Genomic DNA, 26,593 nt, shown 5'->3' with positions numbered 1-26,593 from the left:
GGCCCAGCAATTCTTCCAAACAGGGACTTCAATTCAACATAATTGCGCTTTTGCGCTCACTTGCTACCTCCAAGTGTACACAAAGCAGAGTTTTCCTTGATGAAAAGCTATCAAAGCTTAGTTTAAATCTCTTGCTTGCCATGTTTTATACAAGTTAAACTACGATGTCCTTTTATTAGAAAACTATTAAATACATGCACTTGTCTCCAGAAAACTGCATGTCATCTGCATATTATTTGGTTAATATTGTAAGAAAGGAGACTTTATTAAACATATGGAAACACCCATATTTTATGCAGTAAGATGATTCGCTGTTTTAGAGAGATAAAAACACCTGTGTACAGCCATAACCATCACACTTTTCTGTTTTCAATCTTTGAAAACCCAGACTGTAGGAAAGAAAATCAAAAATCAGAAAGGCCATCAGTCACTGTAGAATGCCTCTGTCTTTCTTAATCAGGGCTGCCGTGGGCTCTTACAATAAACTATCACTGATGCAATTGCTTTTCAGAGTAGATGCGAGCCGGGAAGCATATGGCAGACCTACCTGTCTGCTGAAAAACTTACTGTACTTCATAAGGATTAACTCGCAAGGGACAGCAGAGAGCATGGGGCTGGCTCCCCGCGAGCCCTGTGGAGATACTCCTACCATGGTTATAGAAAGCAAGCATTGCTTCAGCCATACGTCCAGAGACACAAAAAATTTCCTAGTTTTGCTTCTTCAACAGTTTTTCTCAACAAAAGGAACCACGTGGCAGGATAAATACAGATTGGCATTTAACATTTACCCACCACTGATCAGTCTGTAAAGTTATATAAACTGACAGAAAGTCAGCTCCAGCACTGGCTAGACCATGAACTCATTTTAAGCAAACCGCTAACTTCATTCTGAACTAAGTATTACATTAATTTCTGCATTGTTCAAATTACATTACCAAAACTGAACTAGAATCACAAAGACTACTAAAAACGTTTCGGATAGTTTGAAAATTCAATATGAGATTTCGATTCCACTTCTACTTCTAAAAGTCAAGTTCACAAACCACAACTGCACAAAGTTCAACCAAGTTTAATGTGGTTATGAAAGCTGAAATATTGTTTGAATATTTCATAGGCTATTACGGCTCTCCCCCCACTGCTGGCCATGCCTGTCCATTACAGATCTAAGTCTCCACAGCCAAAAAAAGGCCTTTATTTTTTGGGAAGACAAGACAGCCAATTCATGACTCTGGGGGGCAGTGCCACTCATGCAGGCGCTAATGTCACTAATGTTGTTCCAAGCTCCCTGCCAGCCAGCTGCTTGCAACAGAGCAGCCAGCCTGACCTTTGGCCAGGAGGAGGAATGGCTCAATAGCATGAGAAGCTGCCTTATCTAATGGATTAAGTACAGGACCCAAGCCAAATGCCAACTTTGACAAGGACTTGCTCTGTCGGCCTTAGCTGAGTCAGTTAACCTTTCTTAGCTTTCCATCTTTAAAATGGAAATTATAATTCCTCTTTAACAGTGCTGCTGCAAACATGTTGCAATGGACTGACAGCATGAGTGTGTGAGGCATCTTACCAGGCGGTTCAGTCCGGTGCTATGGTTCGTGTTAAACTCATTTCCACAGAATATTTGCAGAGAAAAAGAAAAAGTTAATAATCACAAGTCATCCTTTCGCTGTATATTTAATTCCAAATGCTGTGGTTAACCAGAAATGTCTTTTAAATCCTGATCTTGCCATTAGTAGACTAAACCTGCTACTTCCTTAAAACGTAGCAGTTTCTCAGTATAAGATATTGGACTGATGTCTTCAGGCAACCTACGTGATAGGACCAGGTGAGATTTTATCTACCATAGAATACAGCCCGTCTAGTAGATTTCCGTACTTTGTGAAGATAATTCAAGTGTATATTGAAATCTGGTTGCACTAATTGACAGAGAAAATTACTTCTGGAACCATATTTCCAAAGGGCCTCTGAATTTATTCCTTCAATTTTACATGCATGGGCTTCCATACCTTTGTGAATTTAACGTTTGTGTACATCACTCTGACATTTCCCAGCATTTGAAGAACAATTTCAAAGACTATTTTTGCACATGTGGTATTAGGACATTTTAGTAGAACAGATTTTATAAAACTCATTTACATTCTGCACATATAGCCATCTTGGTATCTTCATCCTACTTTCAAGTACTTTAATCAAAATTTTAACATGGAATTTTCTTAGAAGAGAGACTGAATTCCAGACATAAAACTGAAAAATAAGAAAAAAAAATTCTGCCTCATTTTCTATGCTTAGTTTCTGTTCCTCAGAGGAGGAGAAGCCTGAAAAGCTTCTGACTGTAAACAGAAATATCACTGAGCTCTTTAGTAAAATCTGTCTGATATACACCAGCTTCTGAAATGACGGTACCCAAAAAAATAACGCAGGCAATTGATTAATAATGAGGTCAGAAATACAAATAAATTTACTTCTAATGAAGACTGGAGACACAGTAATCAAAGTGTTAAAAATTCATTTCATGCACATCTCATTTGCCTCTTAGCTGATATTTATCACATAATTCTGTGAGAAAGTAGAGGCCTAAGATGCTCCAGATAAATGTCTCAATTAATTGTACAGAGGTAGCCCTCTTTGAGCTGAACCAGAGCTGTGAGCTCTTTATTAAAAGCACTATTCTGTAGCCTGTAACCTTGTTCCTTGACTCCTCTCTAGTTTCCAATTTAAACAAGTCCCCATGCGGCCCGCTCTAAAGGGCTTTGTCTCCCTGTCATTGTTAAGAGAGCCGAGGCATCCTGGAAGTGTGAAATCAGACCTCATGAGCTGAACGGTTCCCCAGGGAACGCCGGACCGCGCAGAAGGTCAAAGTCATGGGCTGGACCATCTGAAAGGGTCTGATCGCCGGCCTGTGACACAGCAAGCGGGGTGGGGGCCGGGGGAGAGGGGAGCCAGGGGGCTAGAATGGAACACGTCTTAATTAAAGTCCGAAGACAGCAAAACAAACTGTTTTCTAGGCAGGCCTTCACATGGAGCTCGGATGGCGCTCTGCTAACGAATCGGAGTCGCTAACTATTATTCCTTAAAATAACAGCACTTTCGCTGAAGTTGGTCAAACCCGTGGCGCGTCTCTTCCCACCCTGCTTGCCTCCCAGCAGCAAGGCGGAGGTTTGGAGTTTTATTTGGTGGCCCAAGGAAAAGGCGGCCTGCACCCGCCGCAGTAAAGGCGATGCAAGCACGGCCCGCAAAGCCAGCAGCCTTCCACCACGACCCGCCTAATTCTGCTGCCGGAGGCGCGCGTTCACCCGACTGAACCGGCGCTCTGTCACGGGGAACGGCCTGGTGCTCCCCCAAAACTCACGCTCGTCTGCACCATCTGAATATTTCCCCGCGCCCTCGAGAAGGTCTGCCCGTCCCCCCGGGAACCACAAGCGAGCCAAGACGCGGGGAACGGGGAAAACATAACTTCTTCCAGCTGAGGAGGCAGGGAGAAAACAGCCCTGCTCTGCGTAGCTAAAACACCGTGGAGGATTTAAACGAAACTTTCTTCTCAGGAGGAGAAGGAAAAACTAAGCACCACACCCAACGTCTTTCCATTTGTTAGACTGTAGTTTCGAAAAAACATACTAATACATACATATTCTCCAGGTAGGGCTATTTGCTGCGACCACAGTTTCCAACAGAACGGAACTTTGCATTGGTGGGAGCGCTAAAAATGTGTTTTGGCCGTGGAAAGATGTTTTTTTTTTTTCTGGGAGAAACGCCCTCATAGGCCTGGCAATTCTCTCAAAGGACCCGCTCCTAGAAGATGCTGTATTTCAGCTGTCCCCAAAATGAAGGTGAGCTTTCAAGCTCCATCAGGGAATCTCTCAACTCCTCAGCATCCCTCCCTTTCCTAGACTTCCTTGCAAGCGGGCTGAGCGAGGAGAAGTCTCACTTTGTTCTTTTTTCTGGGGCATTTTCAAAACCCAGTTATGGCACGTTCCAGCAGCGCCCCATTTTCAAACTGGCAGTGCCCACCTGCTCCCCTGCCCACGATTTCACTGAAATTTCAGCCCACCCTGGCACCTGGTTGAATGCATGCCTACGGGGCGGGGGGGGTGTGCTGTGTGTGTACGGTAAACCGAGGCCTGAACCACCGCCTCGATCTCGCTCTCTTCCCAAAAATAAAATCTGCACTAACCTTAACGATTTGAAGTGCACTGTCCGACACTGAGCTACTGAAACTGGAGGAAAAACTGCCCTCAACTATCAACAGTTTATTAGGGGCTTAACTGAAGTGACCTACTGTAGCAGCATTCAGGCTATGGGCTTTCTGTGGAAAGGAGAAGAATTGAGGGTTTCATTAAAAAGTAATTTGTGCTTTTTACTCATTCATTCAACGGGAGTCTCAATTGCTCTTTATTCACACAGAGTTAATACAGTATTACAATGCTGCTCAATGAATGTATGGTAACAAAAGAAAAATTTCACATTTTGAAAGGAAAAAAAAATCCTTGCAACTCTACTTAGATTGATGACTACTTAAAACATTACAGAAGTCTTTTTCCGTCTATGCTTATGCTTGATCATGGAATATTAAGGATTGTTTAAAACCATTCAGCCCAAACTAATCAATTTTTATTTATTACTTCACATGAAAAGATTCCTGAAAGGGAAATGGGATACGTTCAGCAGACATGAAACAGAGAAAACCACACAGGTACTATACAGGTGTTTCAGCTACTTTTCAGACTCTGGGGAGGGCAAAAGATTAACTCTGAAAAAACAATATAGTAAGAAGAGCAAACTAGTCCTTAGCTTTTACTAACACAAGCAATCCTTAGTTGTGTAAGTTATGCCACTGATGACAGCACTCTCCACACTAACTAATAAGCGTTGCTCAGCTGAACAAAGGTGGAGGGTCAAGCTTTATACAAGTTTTACAAACATGATTTATTGGCAATCATCAAATAACTATTTTGAGTTATTTCTGAATATTGATATTCAAAGTTTAATCTGAAATGAAGGATCTGTACATACACACAAGTTACTAAAAATAGCTATAAATTCCCGTGGTAGTTAATAAAACCCCTTTGTCCTCTTTTCAAAATACCAGGTATTTTTTTTCTACAAAATATGCAAAGATTTCTGTAATTTCTGCAATGCACAGCTATCTTACAAAACATATCTGCCATATTAATGTTTCTTCTTGCTAATGAACAGAGTATGTGGGACATGGGAAGGTACTGAGTGTTTTTCCCATCTTCCTGACCGTCATTTTAAATGTAATTTCTGGAAATTTTTGGTAGCTCTGTACATCTTTAATTGAATCCAATGTATTTCCAAAAAATTTGTTCAACCAGCACAAATGACATGTTGATCTGGAAAAGTCGAAGACTGAACGAGGTCAGGGACTGAATTATCCCATTTGCCCCTGAATAACTTAATCTCTCTCTCTGTTCAGACCACATTGGATTATAAGGTCAAAGCTGAGTGAGGAATCTTTTTAGAAGCATTTCTCCAACCTCCCAAAAATAGAATCTGTTGTTTTGTATGCCACAAACTGGATGATCCGTTTCAGCAATAAAATGTTTGCTCTGTTACCTTGTCTGAGAAAAAAAAAAAAAAAATACCGGTACTCATGTTAATTTACAAAAAACTGTTAAAAGGGGAGCATGTTGCTATGTATCTACATCTGCTCCTACAACAGAAAGTTTATGTCCACAAATTGCACTTCAGTTAGCTAAAACAGTATAGTTTCCTTTTCTTTCCCCCCTTCCTTTTTTTTTTTTTTTTTTTTTTTTAATTTAAAGCAGAGATGGCTATTTTCTGACACAGAAGCAGGTCATTTTGCTCCACTCAATTCGTGCAGTGTGAATGTGATTGTACTTACAGGAGGTAACTTGGACGTTTCTGAAGAAGTATGGTCAGTACAGCTCAAATACTTTATTTTCAAAAGCAAAAGGTTAAATTATCCATTCAGCTGATAGCACATAAAATAGAAAATAGTTTTTTACTTCCCTTCTTAAACAGGTAAGTGATAGTTACAGGAAATTGCATTTATTTGAAATGTCTGAAATCAACAGCAGTCTTGCTAAATATCTGGAAGATATCAAGCAGTTATTCTGGCAACAACTTTAAAGTAGTATCTAAGTCTAGCACCTTTCATTTCCCTTGTTCTCTTGAATACAGATTTAATTTGGATAATTTTGTAGATTTTTATCTACCAGAAAAAGAAATCTTTTCTATGACTTTTTTCCAGGAGTTCTGACGGAGAAAAATGTGTATTTCATCTTTCTAAGAAATAACCTATATAGGGCTCTGCTAGCATGAGAGCGACTTGCTGTATTGCTTAAAAAAGTTTTGTTTGTTTTTCTGCGTATTTATTCCTTAATGAGCAGAAGGTGGGGCTGTACAAACAGACAATAACCTTTAGATAAACTTCTGTTCTAACTATTTTTATTTTTTTTTTTCCACTTCTGAAAAGGCTCGGTCTTACTATGGTATTTACTGTCAACAGAAACTAAATGAATCCTTGCCTGTGACATCAGCTGCCATCAATGCTTCTGCCCTGATGACCTTCACCTGAAGAAATCCTACATCCTTCATGTTACGGAACATCATCATTGGACTCTGAAAAATAATAAAAAGAAAAATAATTCTGGATTGCAAAAAAGACAAACCAAAAGCAGTATTAATAGCCTCCTCCCTAGGCCAGATATAAGTCAGTGTAATTCTGTTGAACATACTCATACTTTTAAATATTATTTTATGAACAATGTACAGCTGTCAGTGTTTCTTTCAGTATTTTGCAACTTACCAATGAAAAATGCAAAGGAAAAATTAGAATATGAACGATTAAATCTAGCACTAATTCTACTGAATTAATCCCCTAATAGTACATGAACAACTGTCCATTCAAAAATTTAAGTGATAGCAGTATATTAACAAAATTAATACAAACAATAAAACACTTCCTCTCCCTGAACACTTCTGTGAGATCTATGTTCACATTTTCCCTTTGGTCGCTCCAATAATATTCTGAACAGTGTCTTAGGGCCAATATTGTTTTTGTTGCAGTTGACCATTATATGCAAGCTTGCATATAGCATGTATGCATATGTAAGCTTGCAAAGAACATTAGCAAAAACAATCAAAAGACGATTATAACAACTTAATAATTTTCATAATAATCACATGCAAAAAAATAAAATAAATGCATTCCAATTCCATGGCAGAAAACTATTACCATAGATAATAAATTAAAAAAAAAAAAAACAAAAACAAAAACTTAAAATTCTGCAATATCTACATATATTAAAAAAAAAAATAAGAGAAAATTAAAGAGTAGACTAACACTTGCATTTGTTCATCCACCACAGTTTTAGAAAGCTGCTTGGAAAATGTGTTCTGTTGCTGCTCTTTTTTCAAATAACTAAAAGTAACAAACTGGGAGTATTGCACCAGTTAGGTGTGATATGCTAAAAACCTACAGCTCTAACTTTGAATATAATTTAAAAGTTACAGAATTTCAAATGACAGAACATCAAACGGAACTTTAAATCTGCAATCAATTAATAAGAAATCTGGTGTTATCATTCAGTTTTTAGATAACCTAGGGGAGGAACTCCAAAAGAGGAGACTAAAATTAGATTTTCAAATCCATTTAAAATCATATATATAGAGAGATACATGGCCTAATTTCTGGCTGGTTTTGCAAGTCTTGCTCATAAATACTAGCATATACCTTTATTGTGAAGTATTTTGAATTCTGGACTAATGCATTTAATGCCTGTGGCCTTTTCTAAAATTTTAATGTAGTGCAGGTGAAACCTTTTCTACTGCATATGATAATGTCCAGATTTCTAGAAAATGCAAACATCAGGTAGAACACCAAGTCAACTATTCTTTAATTTATTATGAAGGGAAAACTGACTGGCATGGAAAACCAGAATAAATAACATCACTGATCTGAAAACCACATGTGCTGCTTAAATGAAACACTGAATGTCAGCTGGCACAAACTACAGTACGCTTATGCATAGATAACCTATCCATTAAAATGTTAAGACATATCATATGCATCCCTGTCTCTACACTAATAAGACAATTCTAACAGTTAAATCACCCTCCGATATTAATTTGACAAGCCCCAACTGACCATTTTCTGTTTACAGTGAAGGTCTGACCTACCGAACTGAGGAACCCAGTTGAGTGTAGCACCCCACGCACCACACACACACAAATACACGCATGCATGCTATCACGGGATAACGCTTAATAAATTTTTGTGTCATTTTTAAGATGCCAATCATCAGAAATACGGCTTAATATTACCGATGGTCAACTTTAATCAACACACGCTCAGCCCCCTGCGTATGCGCTTACGAGCTGCGGGTGGCAGGGACGGTGCTACAGATAGCGCTGGTGTAATTCAAAAGCGTGTGTTGGCACCAGCCCTCATTTATTACAATAACGATCAAGGTTTGGAAGCTTCTTATCAGAACTGGTACCACAACAGAGATAATTCTGCCCTAACACCACGGTGAAAGTGAAAGGATTCACAAAACTGTTCCCACATTTTACCCAAGTTTCCCAGTGACCGAAACAAACACCAAGCTGCAGAATGAAAACAAACACACGGCAAGCCAAGCAACTGCCTCCCTCCCTGCAATGCCGTACAGTCCCCTCTTTCCAAATTTCACCCTGGTAAGCTCATTCTGCAAAGAGGCACCAGTGCTGTATTTCACTCAGCTGCCTTTGTTAGCATCCCGCAGGATAATTATTTTTGAACTTTTAGTTCCAGCAAGTCGGCTGGCTTAGATTCATTTACTGCACATCGTGACTGTGGAGACCGCTGAAAAAGTGTACAGTGCCACAGCAGAGACTCTGGGAGAAGCAAACGACTTTACTACATTACTTTAAATACATAACTTTAAGTAATGATTTATCAGATGATACTCTGTCTTCTTATTTATGATTATTGTTGAAGGCCTCAAAACCCGCATGGTTTCTGAAGCCTGAAATTTCCATAGCAGAGGAATTCGTGATTTGCTGTGAATCTTTTTCAGCCCTCAATAGATGGGAAAAGATTGAAATGCTCTGGAGATGAGTCCTCTTTATTTTTTTAATGAAAGGCTGTATAATATATTTTCTGTATGGCTGCAGCAGCTGTCAGGGAGAGCATCTCAGTTCAGCTCTATTATGGGAGAAGCAATACCCCATCCTATGGCATCGAGATACACTGAGGGGCCAGTACTGATTGACAGCTTGTCACCATGACGTCTTATTCCATCTCTGTTATGGAGAAAATTAATGTCACACCACCAGCCTTATGACTCGCTGTCATCTTAGAACTGCTCACCTTTTATCAATGCTCTAAATAACATTTCAAGCCCATCGTCTCACGGTGGACAATCTGGTCAAGGGACATTAAATCGGATGACTGTGAAATGTCATAATAAAAATGGAATGCTAACAACTTCTTCTCTAAACTAGCTCCTCTGGTTTTTAAACTGTGACAAGGGGGACCGCGGGTTCAGCACACCCGTTCTGAAAAGGTCATACAATCTCTCTTGGTCTGTACCCATTAATGCGCCCCCCTCCTCACCCCAAAAGGAATTAATCTTTTCAGACAATTGTGGTAAAATAATGGTTCAAACAGTAATGCCTGTTTAATTTGTAAGGCTCTGATGTTCAGCTACAAATGGTTAAATGACAGTAATAGAGTCATTTTCCAAGGCTATTTGATCTGATGGCAAGGTCAGCTCATTAACTGTTTTTGGCTGCAGAAAGGGTGCAAAATAAATTTCTCAAATGGAAGCTAGATTTTGTAAGAGGACAAAAAATAAACCCCAAAATACAGCCACTCAGTGGGGAACAGTACATCTTGCTAATTGCGTACTCTTTCTTTGTATCAGTTCTGATGCAGAGATACGAATACAAAAGACAAATCAGATGTCAGTGAAAAGAAACTATCTGAATTTTGTTGATACTCGTCATTTCTTTCTTCTGCTGTCCACTGGTCACTTTAATAAAAACAGTAAAATTTATAAAAAAGATGTATTGATGCTACAATTTTTAAAAACACATAATGAGAAATTCATGCCTCTGCAACATGAACATCTGCCAAAAATATATTTTCAAATGCATAGTCATGTAAATATAAGAAAAGACACATATCCATGAATATGCAAAAAATGGAAATAAATAGATCAATCTTACACCACATAATCATGCTTTACACTGGGGACAAAATATTGAGAATTTAGGAAAAGCAATTAATAATACACAGTCGTAACATGTTTCTATACTGCTACTAAATTATCATATCCATCAGTATCACTTGACTGCCATATCTTCACACACAATAATCCACAGAAATACAGTATTGTTGCACTTGGTAGCAAGAAGTATGTCACTTCAAAAACGTATCCATCAGAAATTTATTGTATTTATAAAGATCTATTCTGACAACCACGGACTGTCTTGGTGAATTCCATAATGTGCAATAACTCTCTTAATTGTAATTATTTTTCAAAGATGGTGCACAATACCTTAGCTCTCAGTTGGTTTAGGAATATTATGTTTAGCCTCACTAAGTCACCTCTATTAAACTGTGTTTATGATAACACTATTGGTGTATGAGTTGTACAAGCATTAGCAGACAGCTGATTCAGTGGAGATAGCCAGAATAAATTTGCTGAAGCGCACATCCTGCTAATCTGTTTGAAGAATATTGTACAGCATTAGTACTAGCACTTCATGTTATCTGCACAGCCTGATAAGGTACATCTTTATTAAATTCAGTTATTGAAAGGATGTCAGTCATGGAATAGGAATATTTTAAAATCTAAAAAAAAATTAAGCGGCTCTTTGTTAGTCAGAGCTTGGTTTAATGGCTGAGTGTCTAGAGAAGCCTTTCTAAACACCTGGCAGCATTGTACAATAAAAGCTTTGTAATTTTAAGTGGAAATAGCTTTTTTTTTTTTTTTTTTTTCTCCTTTCTCCGTGTGTAGTAAGACAGTTACTTTTAGTGATTTAGGTATTAGCAAATGCTGGAGTAAGAGCTCCCCTCTCTGTTGCTTTGATAGAACTACACAGAGTCTGTGTAACATGAGGATGCTGGGAAATGAAAATAATTTGCTTCAGAATATTCTGAAATGGAAATATTGTTTAAAACAATTATTTTGATGACACAAAATACTTGATCCACCCTCTAACCTGCAGACCAAAAAAAAAAAAAGTTTCCTTGCTCTTTAGCAGATGCTCAGAAAAAGGCCAAAAACTATTGGCACCTCAAACCATTTGGCATAAAAACCCACCAGAAACTGTACAGTCACCGAGTGACCCCTTAGTTATTTTGTGCTTGACAGAAATTATCTGAAAGGCAGTAAAATTAACTTACGTCACATGATCATACCAAATAGCCGAATTACTGTGTAAAAAAATACCTTACTGAATAAGAAGTATTTGTAGCCTTCTTGGTGTCACCTGTACCAGCTGCGACAATGTTAGTAACTGCTTTAAATGAATGTCACTGGCTGAGCGTGATAAGAATATAAGGGATATATTTAGAGTTTTTTCTGCCGATAATTAGCATTTATATAAGCAAACATTTTGCAAACAAAGGGCAAAAGAGAAGAGCTCCATACATATCTCTTCAGTATCTCCTCTCGCTCCTTCTGGTCCTCCAGGGAGTTGACGGAGAGGTCAGAGATAGTGACGGCAGCTGAGGCTGTGAGAGTGACCAGCAGCACCAGGCACCCCTCTCCCTCCTCCAGCGGCATCTCCAACTTGTGGGTTTGTTCTTTACTCAGGGTCGACAGGTCAACCTGGCACCTGGAAACACATTCTCCATCAGCATGTGGTTTTCTTCACATCAAACAGGAGCACACTGGCTTACTTGCATTCAGCTGGACAAAAAGCCCAATCAGTAGAAATTCCTTCCCAGCTCCTGGAAGGATTTCTCTTCAGCTTCGACCCATGCTGCTTGCTTGACTTTTTTAAATAAAAAGTGATAACCTGTTATGCATGTGAACAATAAATACTAAAAAGCACATACAGACACTAGAAACAAGGTTATTATGCCTGATATTATGGCTAATATGCCTGACTTGAATGCAGTCAATTTTAAAAATCCAGCTTTGGATTCAAATCGTACTTTTTAATCATGCCTCTTGTACAAACACAAAACGTAAGTTTTGATGTGAACGTTTTTGATACCATTCACCTAACGAGAGTAAAAATCCTATCTCTCTCTCAAAAAAAAAAAAAAAAAGAAAAAAGAAATCTATGTGGACTCGATTGTGATGGAGTTAACGTGACTGAGCGAGCACCACCCAAAAGGCTCAGCTCTCTTGCAGTAAGCTGCGCGTGGCTCAGGGTCAAAGCTTCATGCAGGCATCCAGGATAAAATTTGATGCTGCAACCCCCGATATAATAAGATGTCTCACGTTGTAATGAGCAGGGAGTGCTTATAACTGCGCAGAGTGGCTGAAGCCAATCCACACTGCTTGATCCCTTTCTGAATAACCCTGGCTGTACCATGCACTGAGCTAATGAAGAATGGCTCCGTACGTGCTGGCCAGCAGAAACGGCTCTGCAACGTCTTTAAAAATAAAAGGTAGAGCATGGATGGAAAAGCAGTATCACTGCTAACAAAGAGCTGACCGCAAGCTTCTCATTAAAACAAGAATACCTTAGGGTTAGTAGTAAGTCTGTGCACAGTTCAGAAGTTTAATATCTTAATTTGCCTAATTCACAAGTTTCGACTTTCTTAGGTTGCAACTCTGAGCATGTCTGGAAATTCAACACCTGTGTCAAATGCAATGCCAGCCTGCACTGCATAGGAATTTCTGTGAAAAAGCACTGTTTGGAATACTTCTACTTACAGCATCCCCCAGTAATGCTTTGCCAATTCACTGCTCTAAATAAAAACAAGAACAATATTGAAATAAAGCAAATGAATATATTCTATGTATAGTTAAGTCACTGAATAGTCTACTTTTAACAGCGATTATTTAATGTGACAAGCACATGTTCTATATGCCACTCTCACTAAACTAAACATCTAGCAAACTCGTTTCATAAAATGTCAATTGATTTTAAATAGAAAGATAATGTGGTGACCACAGGGCCAATAAACTGAGAAAAAGGTGGCAGACATGAATAAATAGGCATTTAAGGACAGGAAATAGCCAATTATGAGAATAAATGTGGCCTCATAAAATGGGTGCTGTGCTATCACAGGCAGATTAAATTTGCTACAGGAGAATTTCCTTTTAATTTTTTTTTTAAACTTTTACTGTCTGTTACACAGCCACCAAGATTAAACTACTGCAGAGCTCATACAGTAGCAGGGTTCTACTATTTTACAATGAAAACAATTTCTAACTTACACAGCATTCAGATCTTAACGCTTACCTTTTATTTGGAACTCTTGGGATGATAAGGAGTGAGAAATGACATTAGCAACAGTAAGGAAAGATTAAAGCTGTTGCTGTCAGTGCAGGCTGAGGGTCAATACAAGTTTTGTGCACGTACATAGGCTGTCAAATTTTTATTTAGGCTGCAGGGAGGAGCACAAAGCCCTCCTTAAGATAACAAATATAGTAATCAAGCATTCAAAGTTGGAGTAGGTTAAGATGCTCCTGGTGTTAAATATTCTTTGATAGCCTCTTTCAAAAGAGATATCCCTCAGAAATATGCCTCTGCAACAATATTGAGTCTTTAACCAATAATCATTGAATGAAACCATCTAAACTCTCTTAAAGTCAGTAAAAGAATCAGGATCTCATTATGATACAAATAAGGCAGAAATATTCCATCCCTCGTGCTAAAATAGGCAACAAAAGCTACCCCCACTGGAACAAAAAGACCCTACATGCATCAGAAAACTGCAATGGCTGTAAAATTACAGGGTTTACATCAAAGATAGAAGATCAGAGTTCTCCAATTCTTGAAGTTACAGCACTTCTGCAACATCAGTAGTCCGTACTATTTTTTATTTCGGTTAAATGAAGCAACCGACAACTCGGTTTTACCCGTGCACTATCCCTACAGCTATAAAATGTTCCTAAGAGCACCACATCTAGAACAGACTGCCAGAGAAACACGTCTCTATTGTCTGCTCGACAGATCTCCATGAACAGCCCGTCACCAGCTTGTTATTTCCTAGAATCTTACAACGGGTAGGGAGCGATCTGGAAGCTTTTTCCAGTGAAAGCCCCAGCTACTTTTCAGGAAAAATATCCCCTGGAGGCCCCTCAGATAATCTGCTGAGGGAGTAGGGTTGTTCTGCTGAGGAGGGTCACCACCACGCTGTACAGGAACCCCGGTCACGCAGCTCGCGCCGTCTCACTCGGGGCCGGTGCCCGCGCGGCGCACTCGGCGTGCAGCCCAGTCGGGAGGTGAGGGAGACTTCCCAGGTTACAGGCACTGTGAGGTAAAAAACTGCCTCTTTTTTCCTTTTTTTTTTTTTTTTCCCCCTCCCATTAATAGTCAAGTTTTTCACGGGGGCGGGGGGGGGGGAATTAAAATTAACTTTGTTTGCTCTCACACCACGTTTTCCTGCAAAAAAAAAAAATTAAACCATTTTTTGTTAGATCTACTTTGTCCTCACCGTATATTTTCACGGGACCTAAACAGGGAAGGAAGCCTGGTTTTATTAAAGTATTACCTAAGCACTCACACTATCCTAGAATAACCTTTACAGACATCAGTAGGAAACTCACAAAACTCCTTTTTGGATTAGATTTCCTTACAAGCACTGAAGTTAACAAAGTATTTCTAAAGATAAATAGCTTTGGAAAGTTCAAGTTGACAATGCCCCTTTACAGAGTATATACAAGTATTCCAAGCTTTAAAGCTTTAGCAATGCTGACTTTTACATCAGTTAAGATGTTCTCTTAAAAGACATTTGTCACCTACAACTGTTTCCATGGAGAACAAAGATGCTTTGAGGATGAAGGTGAACTTGAATGTTACCAGAAAGTGGTGCAGAATGAGCACTGTGGTGGTAGAAATTTTTGTCTTGCATTCTCAAATTGAGGACCATGAAAGATTACAGCCATTTCGAGGAGGCCATAAGTAGCGTATGACCGGCGGCTGTCACGCTGAAAGCAGGAGATAATAGTAATTTTGGAAAGTTCAGTTTCTTAAAGGAATTATTATTTACAAGCTGCTGCTAGAAGAAAAAGTTCTCCACCTGTGTTGAGATCAGCCTGAAGAATTACGGCAAAAATAGCCATTAACTCCACAGACAGATTTTCAAGCACAGCTATAAATCACATTTCAGGGAATTCTAGTGCTTAGGGCAGTCTGAGTATTTTGCATTACTGAGCTGTTCCACGCTGTATGGTCCCTTCAGTGGAGACTGCTGGGCACTCGCCAGATCAGGATTTTCAGCCCCTGAGAGATCAGAAGGCAGAAAAAACACGCGAGCACCTCAAGATCCTGCGCCAAAGCATCACAGGTAAGTCGCTGCAGAAACAGGGAACGGCTCCCAAGGAGAAAGATTTGAAGATTCAAGGGGGATCCACCACTTCTCTGAAACTGTGTTCAGTGTGTTAATCACCCAAACTGTTAGAAATACATTTCTGATTTATTTTTAATTTGAATATATCTGGCCTTTGGTTCTTTTTATGCCTTTCTTTACTCGGTTGAAAAAGCCTTTAGTGCTCCGTATTTTCTTCCAGTGAAGGTACTCATATACCATAATCATATCTCTTCTTGATCTTCCTTTTGATATGCTAAACACCTTCAGCTCCCTATACATTTCCTTGGAACACATCTCCTACAGCCCTCAAATGACTTTTTGTAACTTTTCTGATCCAGTGAAATTCTCCTGCATCCTTTTTGAAGTGTGGAAGCCAGAACTATATGTAGTATTTTATTATCAGCATGTCTAAGAGGTAAAAATCACCTCCCCTCTCTAGTTCTAACAGAACCTGGAATGTAAGACCGCGTTGGCACCCTGGTGAAATATCCTTGCTAATGAATGAATTACAAAGGTAACGACATGACATAGAAGGCCTCTTAAAAGCCAGGTGGCCAGGCAAGGGAGAGACAGCAGATAGTGAGATCATTTTCTCACATGACAAAATAAAGCATAAAAGAGGAATTGGCACAATCCTAAGTGATAGGGACAGAAAAGCACCACTTGGCTACAACCCAGGCAACTTAATTATCATCATGACTTGTTCAAGAAGACAGCCTTTTAACTCCACTGTGATCCAGGTCTATGCTGCTCCAAAGGATGCCAAGGAGAGGAAACTGTGCGATTCTGCAATTAGAACTGAGCTGGACACACATCAGAAGCAGCGAGGCATGAACTGCTACAATTTGTGAGACTCCGTATCCTTTATCAGAGGAGTACAATGTTCCAGTAAAACCAAGAAACAAACGGAGAGGGGAAATTCTGCAAAGCACCGAGAGAAAATGACACGGCTCAGAAAGACAGGACTGCAGTAACGCGAAGTTCTTGGAAGAACGAGAGCGCGGCATTTTTAACTGTAAAGATAATGAGAAAGAAATAAAATGACAGACCCCACACGATGCTTGAGATAGGTGGTGGATAAAGGTGATAGACTGAAAACCGGGAAAGCTCCCTAAGGAGCTGGAGACCGTAGCTCAGCTGAGTAGGACAGTGAGTGAGGGGGAGCGTGGTGGCACGCCTGGGAGGCTGTGGGGGATCACTGGGAGGCCGGGGGGGATCCCTGGAAGGCCGGGGGGGATCCCCAGGAAGCCAGGGGGGATCCCTGGGAGGCTGGGAGTGCCCTGCCTCGCTGCACAGCTCAGCAGCACCTGGGAGCCAGAGCTGCCCGGTGCCACGCAGCAGCGCGCGGGAAGGAGGAGAGAGCCCTACAGCTTGGGGTAAATCCGTTTTGGAAAGGGAAACGGGAGAGCTGCACGAAGCACGGGGCAATCTCACCGGTCACCGGGCAACACCGGAGTGCGGAGTAGTGTTTATTGCTTGCTAAAAGAAGTAAGGTCTGTGCCACGAAATCCCGTTGGTGGATTTTGGAATGACCGATTAACATTTTTTTCCCACGCATAGCTCTCCACAATAAAACTACAGATTTACTTTTGAAATTGCACGGACGGAGAAAAGTACCTGGAGATGTTTCACGCTGTGGCACTTCCTGTGCTGTCCCGGCGGCACAGCCACACACCACAGACACACGCTGTTCGTGCCCTCACAGTGCAACTTCCCCACAGCAAAATTAACGCTCTCCGCTGCTGAACCAGCCCATTGCTTTGATGAACATTTTGTTCTTCTACACAGTTCTCCCCTCACTAGTCGGTCCGGGCGACTTAGCAAGGGCTTTCACACAGCTCCAACCCGTGCCTTCCAGAAATCCTCACAAACCCCCACCGACATCCCTGACCACTTTTTACACTGACATGCTCCTCATGCCTACGCAGCCATTCCACTTCTCCTTCTCCCTTCCTCTTATTTCTCCACTCTTACTTCATGCAGTGGAATACATTTCCATATGTGGGAGTCAGAAGAAGGATCCATAAACATAATCAAGCTCGTGTTCAGCATTCTGCATTTCACAAAACACTGGGGAATACTATTAATTTTGCAGCGGTATGTGACAATAACAACTGTCAGTAAAAACTGTAAATACTAAAGTATCTGTTAAGAGAAAGTTACTGAAGATTTGTCAGCCAAAACTGGGCCTTTTTTGGCTTTCTAGCAGGACAGCAGTGTCTCTGCATTAATAGAAGTTGTTAAAATGGGAAGAGATAGGAATAAATAAGGTGTGGAATACCCAAAGGCCAAATTTTGAGATGCAGTATTTACCACTAACTCCCTTTGACAACAATCAGAAATGGAGATGGCTCAGCACATCTCAGGATTTGTCAAGGGCAGGCCTGCCAGTAGCATTTTTAGATTCCAATGCTTTGGGCAAAACCTTCACTTTACATAGAGAAACGCATCTGCAATCGTGTAAGTTTAGTCATCATGTATAATCAACAAACTATTATACACACAGGCTGCTGGTTGTGTGCTTGTCTGTGTTTGCACAGAATTACTGTGTGACTCACATGCGCACACAGTTCAAAACTCAAATTACAATAGCATATTGACCATTATGTTTAAACTTTGGAAACAATACATCCCTCCAGAGTTACTTCAACATGCAGAAAATTTCAAAGCATCATGCGAAAAAAATATTCGAAAGACCAGCATAATAAAGTACTATTTACAATTCCAGAGGAATCCATTTTGTCTCTATAGTTTTGCAAAAAATCAGAAAACTTCAAGATTCATCAATTTCAACATTAACACAGACCTTCACACCCACTAGTCAAACCTTTTTCTTCCGCAACGGTATTTAAAAAAGAAAATTGCCAGTATTTCAATATAGATCACAGTCTCCGCAACATCTCTAGAAAAAATCTGGGAAGAAACATCAGCAGCAGCATATTTAGTGTCCTTCACTCAACTTTATATGCACGCTGGAGTACCCATACACAGCTTTACAGCACCACTCAGTTCTCTCAGATAACATTCAGTCTCTCATAGTTAAGTTACATAAATTTCAGGGGGAAAAAAATGAAACCAAAAGAGACATAAATATTTTATGTAAAAAAATCTCACTTCAGTTTAGAACTTTTGAGTGGTGTATACCTGTGCTTTCAGATTAATAATGCAGTAGCACAGGTCGCATACTGCTTGTATTTCTGTGTACCCAAAAAGCCCTCTCTGGCTTCACGACTATGAAAAAAAACTAAACAGACAAGACATAACGGATTAGGTATGGAAAACATAAATACTTCATTTTCAACATATTAACTTTTATATTTCATAATATCCATTATATGGTGTGTTCCCATACACAAACACAGACAAAATCAAGTCTGAATTTTCATGAGAGTATTCAGATTGATTATAGGACGTTCCAGTTTTCTACAGATAAAAATTAATACATTGCTTTAATGAATATACTACAGACAAGGTCTCTTGTCCTTAATTTGCATCAGATGGGAAAAAAGATAGAAGCATCTATAAATACTGATGAAAATAGATATAGATGAAGTCAATGGTGATTTCCTGGCGCAAAATATGAGTAAAAGTCAATGTCATTTTAAAGATAAACACGCATTTTTCATAGCAATAAATAATGCTATAAATCCTGCCATACTGGATTGCAAATAACTTCAGCTGAATAAAACTGCATGACATGGGATTTACTTATCCTGTATGTTCACAGAAACAACTTGTTCTCTGACAGCACTCATTCTTGGCAATTTATTGCAGCTGTCAGCAGCCAATTTGTTCAGATTACTGCTATGCATAAAGGTGTAACAATCATGAGGATTTATTAGCTGATTATCGTAAAGGTGACAGTCAGGATCGCCTTCAAAAACGCAGATGATAGGAAAGTTAAATAATTACATGAAGATTAGAATCATTTCACCTTCATTTTCATCTTAGTATTACCTACATAAACTTACTGCACTATATGTTTTTAATCACGGGAGTATATTGACTCAATACAGAAGAGAAATGATTTACTGATAGCAAAAACGTGAATACTTAATGCGAACAATATACACACATACATATGTATTTCTACTTATCAGATGAAGTAATGACTAGTACTGCTCATGCAAGTCCACATGCTTACTTGAATGTAACAAGGCTGTCCCTGTGGGTTCAACTCCTGGTGCTTTCCAAAAAAAGAACTTCTAGACCTCACGTCTCTGGTCCTGTAATGTTGTGGGGTTTTCTTCAAAACCGTTGTTCAGAAGAATGCCAGAGCTTAAACTCCTGAATGATGAAACTCAGCTCTGGTCAAGCCCAGTGTTTCCTCTTACAAATAACTATATCATCGGAGATACGTTTTCCTTGAAGCTACTGTACGAGGTCTTTTCCCAGGCTTTTGAAATCCCCAGATAAACACTGAAATGGCTCTAGGATTTTGGTTTGGTAGGGTATTCTAAGATGGAAGTTCACAAGGCACTACACCCTTTAAACTCTCATGGAGAATGCACACACGTGAAACTCAAATGAATTGTGCAAGCACACAACGCCCAAGGTTCAGAATGGAAATCCATCCATCGGTCACCATCTCATTTCAGGACCTGCCATGCTGAACGAGCCTGGGCTCCAAGGTGAAGATGGAGCTTTATGCTGGTTCTGTGACAGACCTAGCTTTCTCCTTCTCTGAATTAGGATGCCATGCTGTCACCTCCCTCTTGCCAACCACCCCTCCCAATTCCACCCTCCTCCTACCACGTCATCCCAAAGCCAGAATCTCGATTCCGTGTCTTCAACCTTCTCAAGGATCTTCCCTTCATCTTCCTGCCCTCAAAACAGGATCGCAAGCCCAAGCCCTCGCAGTCTGAGCACACATGCCATCGATGCCTTGTCACGTTCCCAGCTTCATCCTGGCCCTGACCATGCTCCAGCCTAATGAGTACGACAACACCCGCAGGGCCCACTGAAGTCTACGCTCCTAATTTCCCACTTCTTTTATTTCACTGAAGTGCAGCTGAGACAGAGTACCATTCCAGGAGAAGCTACGCTCTGGAATAAAATTTGCAAGTTACAGAGCTGAGCACAGTAAGAACATTTCAACCCAAGGGGTTTTCCTGTGGTGTTTTCCAGAAGGAACCTGGAGTTTGTCCCTTCAACCTTCAACCTGCCAACCCTCTCCTCCTGCAGCCAGCTCTGTTTGGAACTGTTGAACCAGTTTTAGGGATGGCACTCTTGAAAGAGGTCCCCTGGCAAACCAGCTCAATAATGTCTATTTTGCACAGGAAATTCTGCTGACTTTCATGCGTGCTCTGCGAGCAGGTGGATATGGAGGACAAAAAACCCCAATACTGTGGCTGAGAGGTGAGAACTGCTCCTTAAACAAACTCTTTCCTCTGTTTTCTCAATTTGGTCCCTCAATGACTAGGATCTCACTCAGGCAAGCATGGCCTCTCCCTAATCATGCTTTGGCCGGGCAGGACATCTTCAAGAAATCATTATTTTCATTTGCAGTTAATAAAAATATTCCTATATAATGTAACAGCTGGTGCTTGCACATTACTCAAGAAATTGGGAAGATCACAGTAAGATGAAAGGGATTACTCTCTATCACTAAGCGATGCTAGAATACTAGCAGGAACTCTTCTGTTTCCTTCCCACACCCTCATTATCACTTTTCCTGGAACCTGAATGGAAATACTCAACTTATTACATGAGCCTTGAGAGCCACAGAGCCCTAGTCATGGAGCATGACTCAGTCATGCTTTACAAAATTAATATACATTTAGCACAACACACACACATACAGAGTATTGTCTGTACCAAAGTATTTCCAGCTTTTAGAGGCAGCCTCGAAAGGAGAAACTGGGGAAAAGAGGTCAATGTAAAGCAGAGCTGTCAGATGTCGATGATTTTTATCCACAGTGACTGGAAAAGAGTATCAGGGAGGGGGAATATTAAGACCTATTTTTGTATTCAGATTGAGCTTGACAAATGACAACGTTTTTCATGGAAATCTTCACGGAGAGGAATTTGTTTGCAGGTTGCATTATCCAGAGATAAGGTACCAACAGAAGGTGAAATGAGAGAGTGTCTGAAAGGACAAACTGAAGAGGGATTATACACACACCAACAGCAGAGAGGTCACAAAAATCAAGAGCAGGAAGATTTGGGGAAAAACACAACTGATTTTGTTAGTAACAGCTATATATTGAAGAAACACTACAGATTAGCTTTGTACAAGAAGTATCTTTTTCGGTATATACAAGAATTACATCTATTTAGGAAAATTACAGAAAACAAAAGGAAACAAGGTTCTCCCATTGAAAAATGCTAAAGGCTTCAAGCATTGTTTTTAGACAGATTTCTCATGCTATCAATTTGATGGGGCCTCAATGAAATGTAGAAATAATTTGTTACTTGCATAATATCATGCAGTTACTGAAAAGAAAGAGATGCACACTTAGGACAAACAACATTTTAAGGTATCTGAAAAGTTACCTAAGTAGCTCTTGTGTTTGAAGTTACAAATTTTTCGTTCGCTAATTTCTCTACTGCATTCTTATTTAGGTTTCAAGTGCCTTGGAGCAAGGCTCTTAAAAATACTTTATAATTACTGGTAACAGTAACAACGTAAGTGCTGCTTTGATGACAGTGTTCTGAAAAACCACATGTGAAAACTCTGAATTTCACCATCTTTTGGATAAGAAGGCTGAAGTTAAGCAGAAAACAGGAATAATTTCCCAAGGCATATCACGTGTTGACATAGGACTAAATGATTGTTACTTCAGAAAAATAGTTATTGTTACCATATGCACCAAATGAATCAAGCAAGGGAAAAAATGCACTGTAAACTTCAAATATAAACATACCATCCTATCCATCGGGTTTTGTCATACAAAATAAAATCTTACTGTGTATACTTTTGAAAAGTGGCTTTGTCAATATTAAAGCTGTTTGCTTGCCACAGACTCTGTATGTATTCTGAGTTCCCACAATTTATGGTAGGAAATAAACACAGAATATTATCCAACTGATCTAATTTGATAAAGAAAGCCATTACCCTAAAAGGAACGAGAGGGAGGAAAAGGTCAGTAGAAATATAACCACACTGACAATAGAAGTACATGGCTCAGTCTGTGGGTTTTCCATTCCTGATTTTAACTACCAAAAAAAGCAGTTTCATTAGTTAATAGTATCAGTGTCCTAGCGAAAGCAACTACAACCAATATTCTAACAAGCAATCAAAATATATGGGATTACTAATAATTAATATTGTTATGACTGTATGGATAGCAATTAAAGTGTGATGTAAACCAATATGTGAGCTTTCCAAATAGCACCTACTTTGTAGTATCTATAAGCACAAGACAGTGTCTTCCCCTGTGAGCTTACAGCTAATGCCATTGTTAAAAAGCAATAGCATCTTTCTTCTTCCTACACAGTAAAATGGAGCATAACCACACAAATTTGTTCCGTTTCTTGAACTCTAAGACAGATCCCAAAGATTCACTTTTCCTGGAAATGAATTAGGTGAATGATCTTATTTCTTTGCCCCAAAAGCTGCACGTAGTCTTTTCAAGACTCTCATTTCATTTACCAAATAGATTAAGTACGTAATTCTGCTCTTATGCACCTATTACAAGTCACAGCTGTTATTTCTCCTCCGAGCCGGACGTTGCCGTATGGAACCTCCTGCATCTTGATTATTGCTCTAAAAGTGGGATTTTTATTTTGGAAAACCTAAATCTATCAATTGGTAAAAGCTGCCACCTACTGGTCAATAAAATTTATTTTACACCATTAGAGTAAAGAATTGCATCAATGCAGCAAACTGTACTGATACTTTGTAAAAAATTCTCCCCCACCTTAAAAAAAAAAAAAAAAGCAAGAACAAATGGTCACAAGAAATAGTTTCAACAGCAAGGTTCATTTTAATCATCTGCTCTCATCCCCAGGGAACAAGAAGGCTGTAATTGCACAAACCTGCCAATAAAATCATCCTTTTTGCCAGCATCTTTGTCCCACACGGTAATATCAATAATTCCACCTCGTTCTTCATAGAGATGAAAGTCAAACTGCTCTCTCCACTGAGGATTCAAAGTTTTTGGCACAATCTGAAAGAAGAGCAAAAAGAAAGACATATTGCATTGTGCAGGCATACACTTTCTTGAATTGTAAATTTGATCTTTAGAGTCCATTCAGGAACTTTTTTCTATTTGCAGTGTAAGTACCTTAAGCAGTGAGAATTAAAAAATAGTAATTAGAAAAGAGTACTGTCCAGCTCTCTCATGCCACTCTAACACAACAACAACCTCCAAAATCCTGCAACCTGTCACCTTCAAAAGCCTCCCGAACAAAGGATTTACCCTGGGAATGGTTCCATTTTTCTGTAGAATAATTATGCCCTCTCTTAAGTGACAGTTAGCTTCAAAGTTATGTGTCTGAGCCTAAAAGAAAACAAAGCATCTGCAATGACAAGTAGATGGTGACTGTAAGGTATTTGAACCCACATAATTTTATCACATCCTCTTTCCCCAGCTGCACTAATACTGGGAGAAGGATGATACTACCGTTTACTTTTTATGGAATAATACTCTCTTTTTTTTTTTTTTTTTCCCAAAACGGTACTTTACTTCCTTTCCTTTGCAACTGAGATGAAAGTAGCTTTCTCAATCATTTTCAGTCCAGTTACTTCTGACAAAAGTAACTTCAATGGATTTCAGTCCATGTACTTCTGACCACAGTCTTGAGAACAGAAAGCTTGCAGGTATTTCCACCATAACGCAAAAGCAGTAGTCACAGTAGTCACATCTGTCCCGAGCAAGAATGGAAACTGTCTAGTACCTTCCCTATGAAGCATTTGCTACTTTCTACATCCACCAGTTCCTCTGGCTTGAAAAAAAGGAAAAATCAGGGAGGATTAAAACATAGAAATGCTATGACAATTTGTAAGTCACAAAAGCATTAAATCTGGTTTCTTCTAATTTCAGATGACGAGGCCCTAAGGGGGGCTCAGAGGTCTGCAAATGTGGCACCTACGGGCTCATGGCCTCTTCTTCACTCTGCCCTTTGGCTGTGAAAACCACGTGGGCTGTCGTGGGCGTTGAGAGAAGAAGGTCATGTGCATCACCAGCAGTTCCAGCATCTTCCACAGACAGCAATGCTCAAACCGAGAGGGATCAGGGAAATAAAAGATAATGGCGAGAAAGACAAGAAAGTCTCCACAATCATTTTCTCCCTGATCAATCCTCTCTGCCTGCTAAGCTCACACATATGCAAAACTTCAATGACGCTTGCTGTAAGGACATGATGAGGAAAGTGAGAATGCAAGTATGACATGGTTTGAGGGTAAGACCAGGCGAAGGGTCCAAGAGGCGACCAGCATCAAGCCAGAAGGCACAACGGTGATATCTACTTGTCAGAGCTACTCCACATCTCTTTCCTGCCATGAATGACCCATAACAGTAAATAAAAGCCAACATGCTCTGTATGGAAAATCAGGTGTGCCTCCCAGCACCCTGCCTTTTTCAGTGCTATATTTTTCCCCATCTAGTATGATTTTTGTTTATAATGAAATAAAAAGAAACCATCAAAACAAAACTTCAGGTGCTCTGACAGCTAATTAATATCATGAATATCTATCACTATTTAAATAGTCACACAAGCCAAAAAAAAAAAAAAAAAAACCACAAAGAATAAAACATTACAAGCTCATTTTAGGCCACAGCTAAAATTACCTTGCTCTTGTACTTCTGATGCCCCAGCCGGAACTTCACATAAGGATCGCTCAGTCCATTTGCATCCATCGCCTTCAGTTCACGACCTTCTATCAAGGTAACACTAACTATCCCTCTCCATAGCTGAGATTTTCTGTGCAGGTCTGAGAGACGTAAGCTCTGGGTCTGAAACTTTAGGGAAATAAAAACACAGATTTAGTTAAAACTATTTCAAAAGCTTCCCCTGCATTTTAATGTTCAATTTCATATAACTGTGAATGAAAATCAACCATCCTAAGCCATTCTGAAGTTATTTGAGAGTACAAATGTAAACTATATTACAAATAAGTACTTGGAGAGAAACAAAACAGTGACAAATACGCAGGTAATGTCATATGCTGCACTTGAAGAAGCAAGCAGTACAAATGCTACTTAAGGAAGTGTTCAGAAAAAAAAATAAGTGGTTTTTCCTGCTTCACTTCTCCCTCTGCTCATAGAAATAACAACATCACAAATAAACGTTACAGAGCCTCTTCTGTTAGTAGCATACGATTGAATGAACTTGAGCAAAGACTAAAATGAACATGAAAAACGGTGACAAAATGAAACTTTCATTAAAAATAATATAAACACACCATGCATGGACCAAGGGAAAATATGTCAATAAACTCCCGTGCATATGACAACTATCTCAGCCTCTAAAATTATGTGGTATTCTCAGAAATAGCGTGGAAAACTGAATTAAATACGAGGACATTAGTTCAAGAGTTTCAAAGTGAGATGCTGCAGAGCCTCTGATCGAAACTGCGTGGAAACTTGTGGACTGTGAGCCCTCAGCCGCTGACTCTGGGGGTTAAAAGAAAATTCACACGCACCCTCACAAACCAGATGGCCACAGCATTCATCAGTGAACCCCCACCGTGGGCGGGTTATAAATTCGAGTAACTTCAGATCAGCTCCAGTTTGCTCCCAGCCACAGGGCGTACAAGGTACCAGAACCGGGAAACCCCCTTTGCACTCCTGAAGCAGGCAAATGCGCCTCGGGCGCATCTGCAGAGCAAGGTTGCCAAAATCTCTCCCTTTTGTTCTGAAATTTTATTCGTTCAAGGTTACCTTATCTAATATCAGAACACTAGGTAGCTGAACAATATTTAAACTCACAAACTACCCTTTCTAGGAATCAAAATAAGCAAGTCTGCATGTATACACAGCTGTAAATACATCAGACATACGCATTTTCTTTATTATGCAATGTAGTTTGAGCAACAAAGGCTTCATAGGCTCAGCAACCCTTCATATGTGAAGGGCTGCATGGTTGGCTCCATCACTTGCACACCTCCCGTATCTCTGTTACGAGGTTTTCAGTGCAAATTTGTCTTGAGTCAAAGAGGGCAAACACTGCTCGATTGTTACAGCT

General features: G+C 39.8%; 1 protein-coding gene across 4 annotated transcripts in view; it reads right to left on the bottom strand.

The window, feature by feature from the left end:
- MCTP1 (multiple C2 and transmembrane domain containing 1) overlaps nt 1–26,593 on the bottom strand; it is a 278,549-nt gene that overhangs the window by 104,358 nt on the left and 147,598 nt on the right. For all 4 annotated transcript variants that reach the window (XM_042787788.1, XM_042787789.1, XM_032993082.2 and 1 more), the window contains 4 exons: nt 25,198–25,368; nt 23,444–23,574; nt 11,619–11,805; nt 6,504–6,597 (listed from right to left, as the gene is read on the bottom strand). In XM_042787788.1, coding sequence (XP_042643722.1) covers nt 6,504–6,597; nt 11,619–11,805; nt 23,444–23,574; nt 25,198–25,368 — 583 coding nt within the window. The remainder of the gene's footprint in view (nt 1–6,503; nt 6,598–11,618; nt 11,806–23,443; nt 23,575–25,197; nt 25,369–26,593) is intronic.

This window comes from Tyto alba, unplaced genomic scaffold, assembly GCF_018691265.1.
Source record: "Tyto alba isolate M040663 unplaced genomic scaffold, T.alba_DEE_v4.0 Super-Scaffold_13, whole genome shotgun sequence".
In the NCBI taxonomy this organism is placed as follows: Eukaryota; Metazoa; Chordata; class Aves; order Strigiformes; family Tytonidae; genus Tyto; species Tyto alba.
The sequence above is the reverse complement of the archived record's forward strand: the minus strand, read 5'-3'. Positions and strand labels throughout refer to the sequence as shown.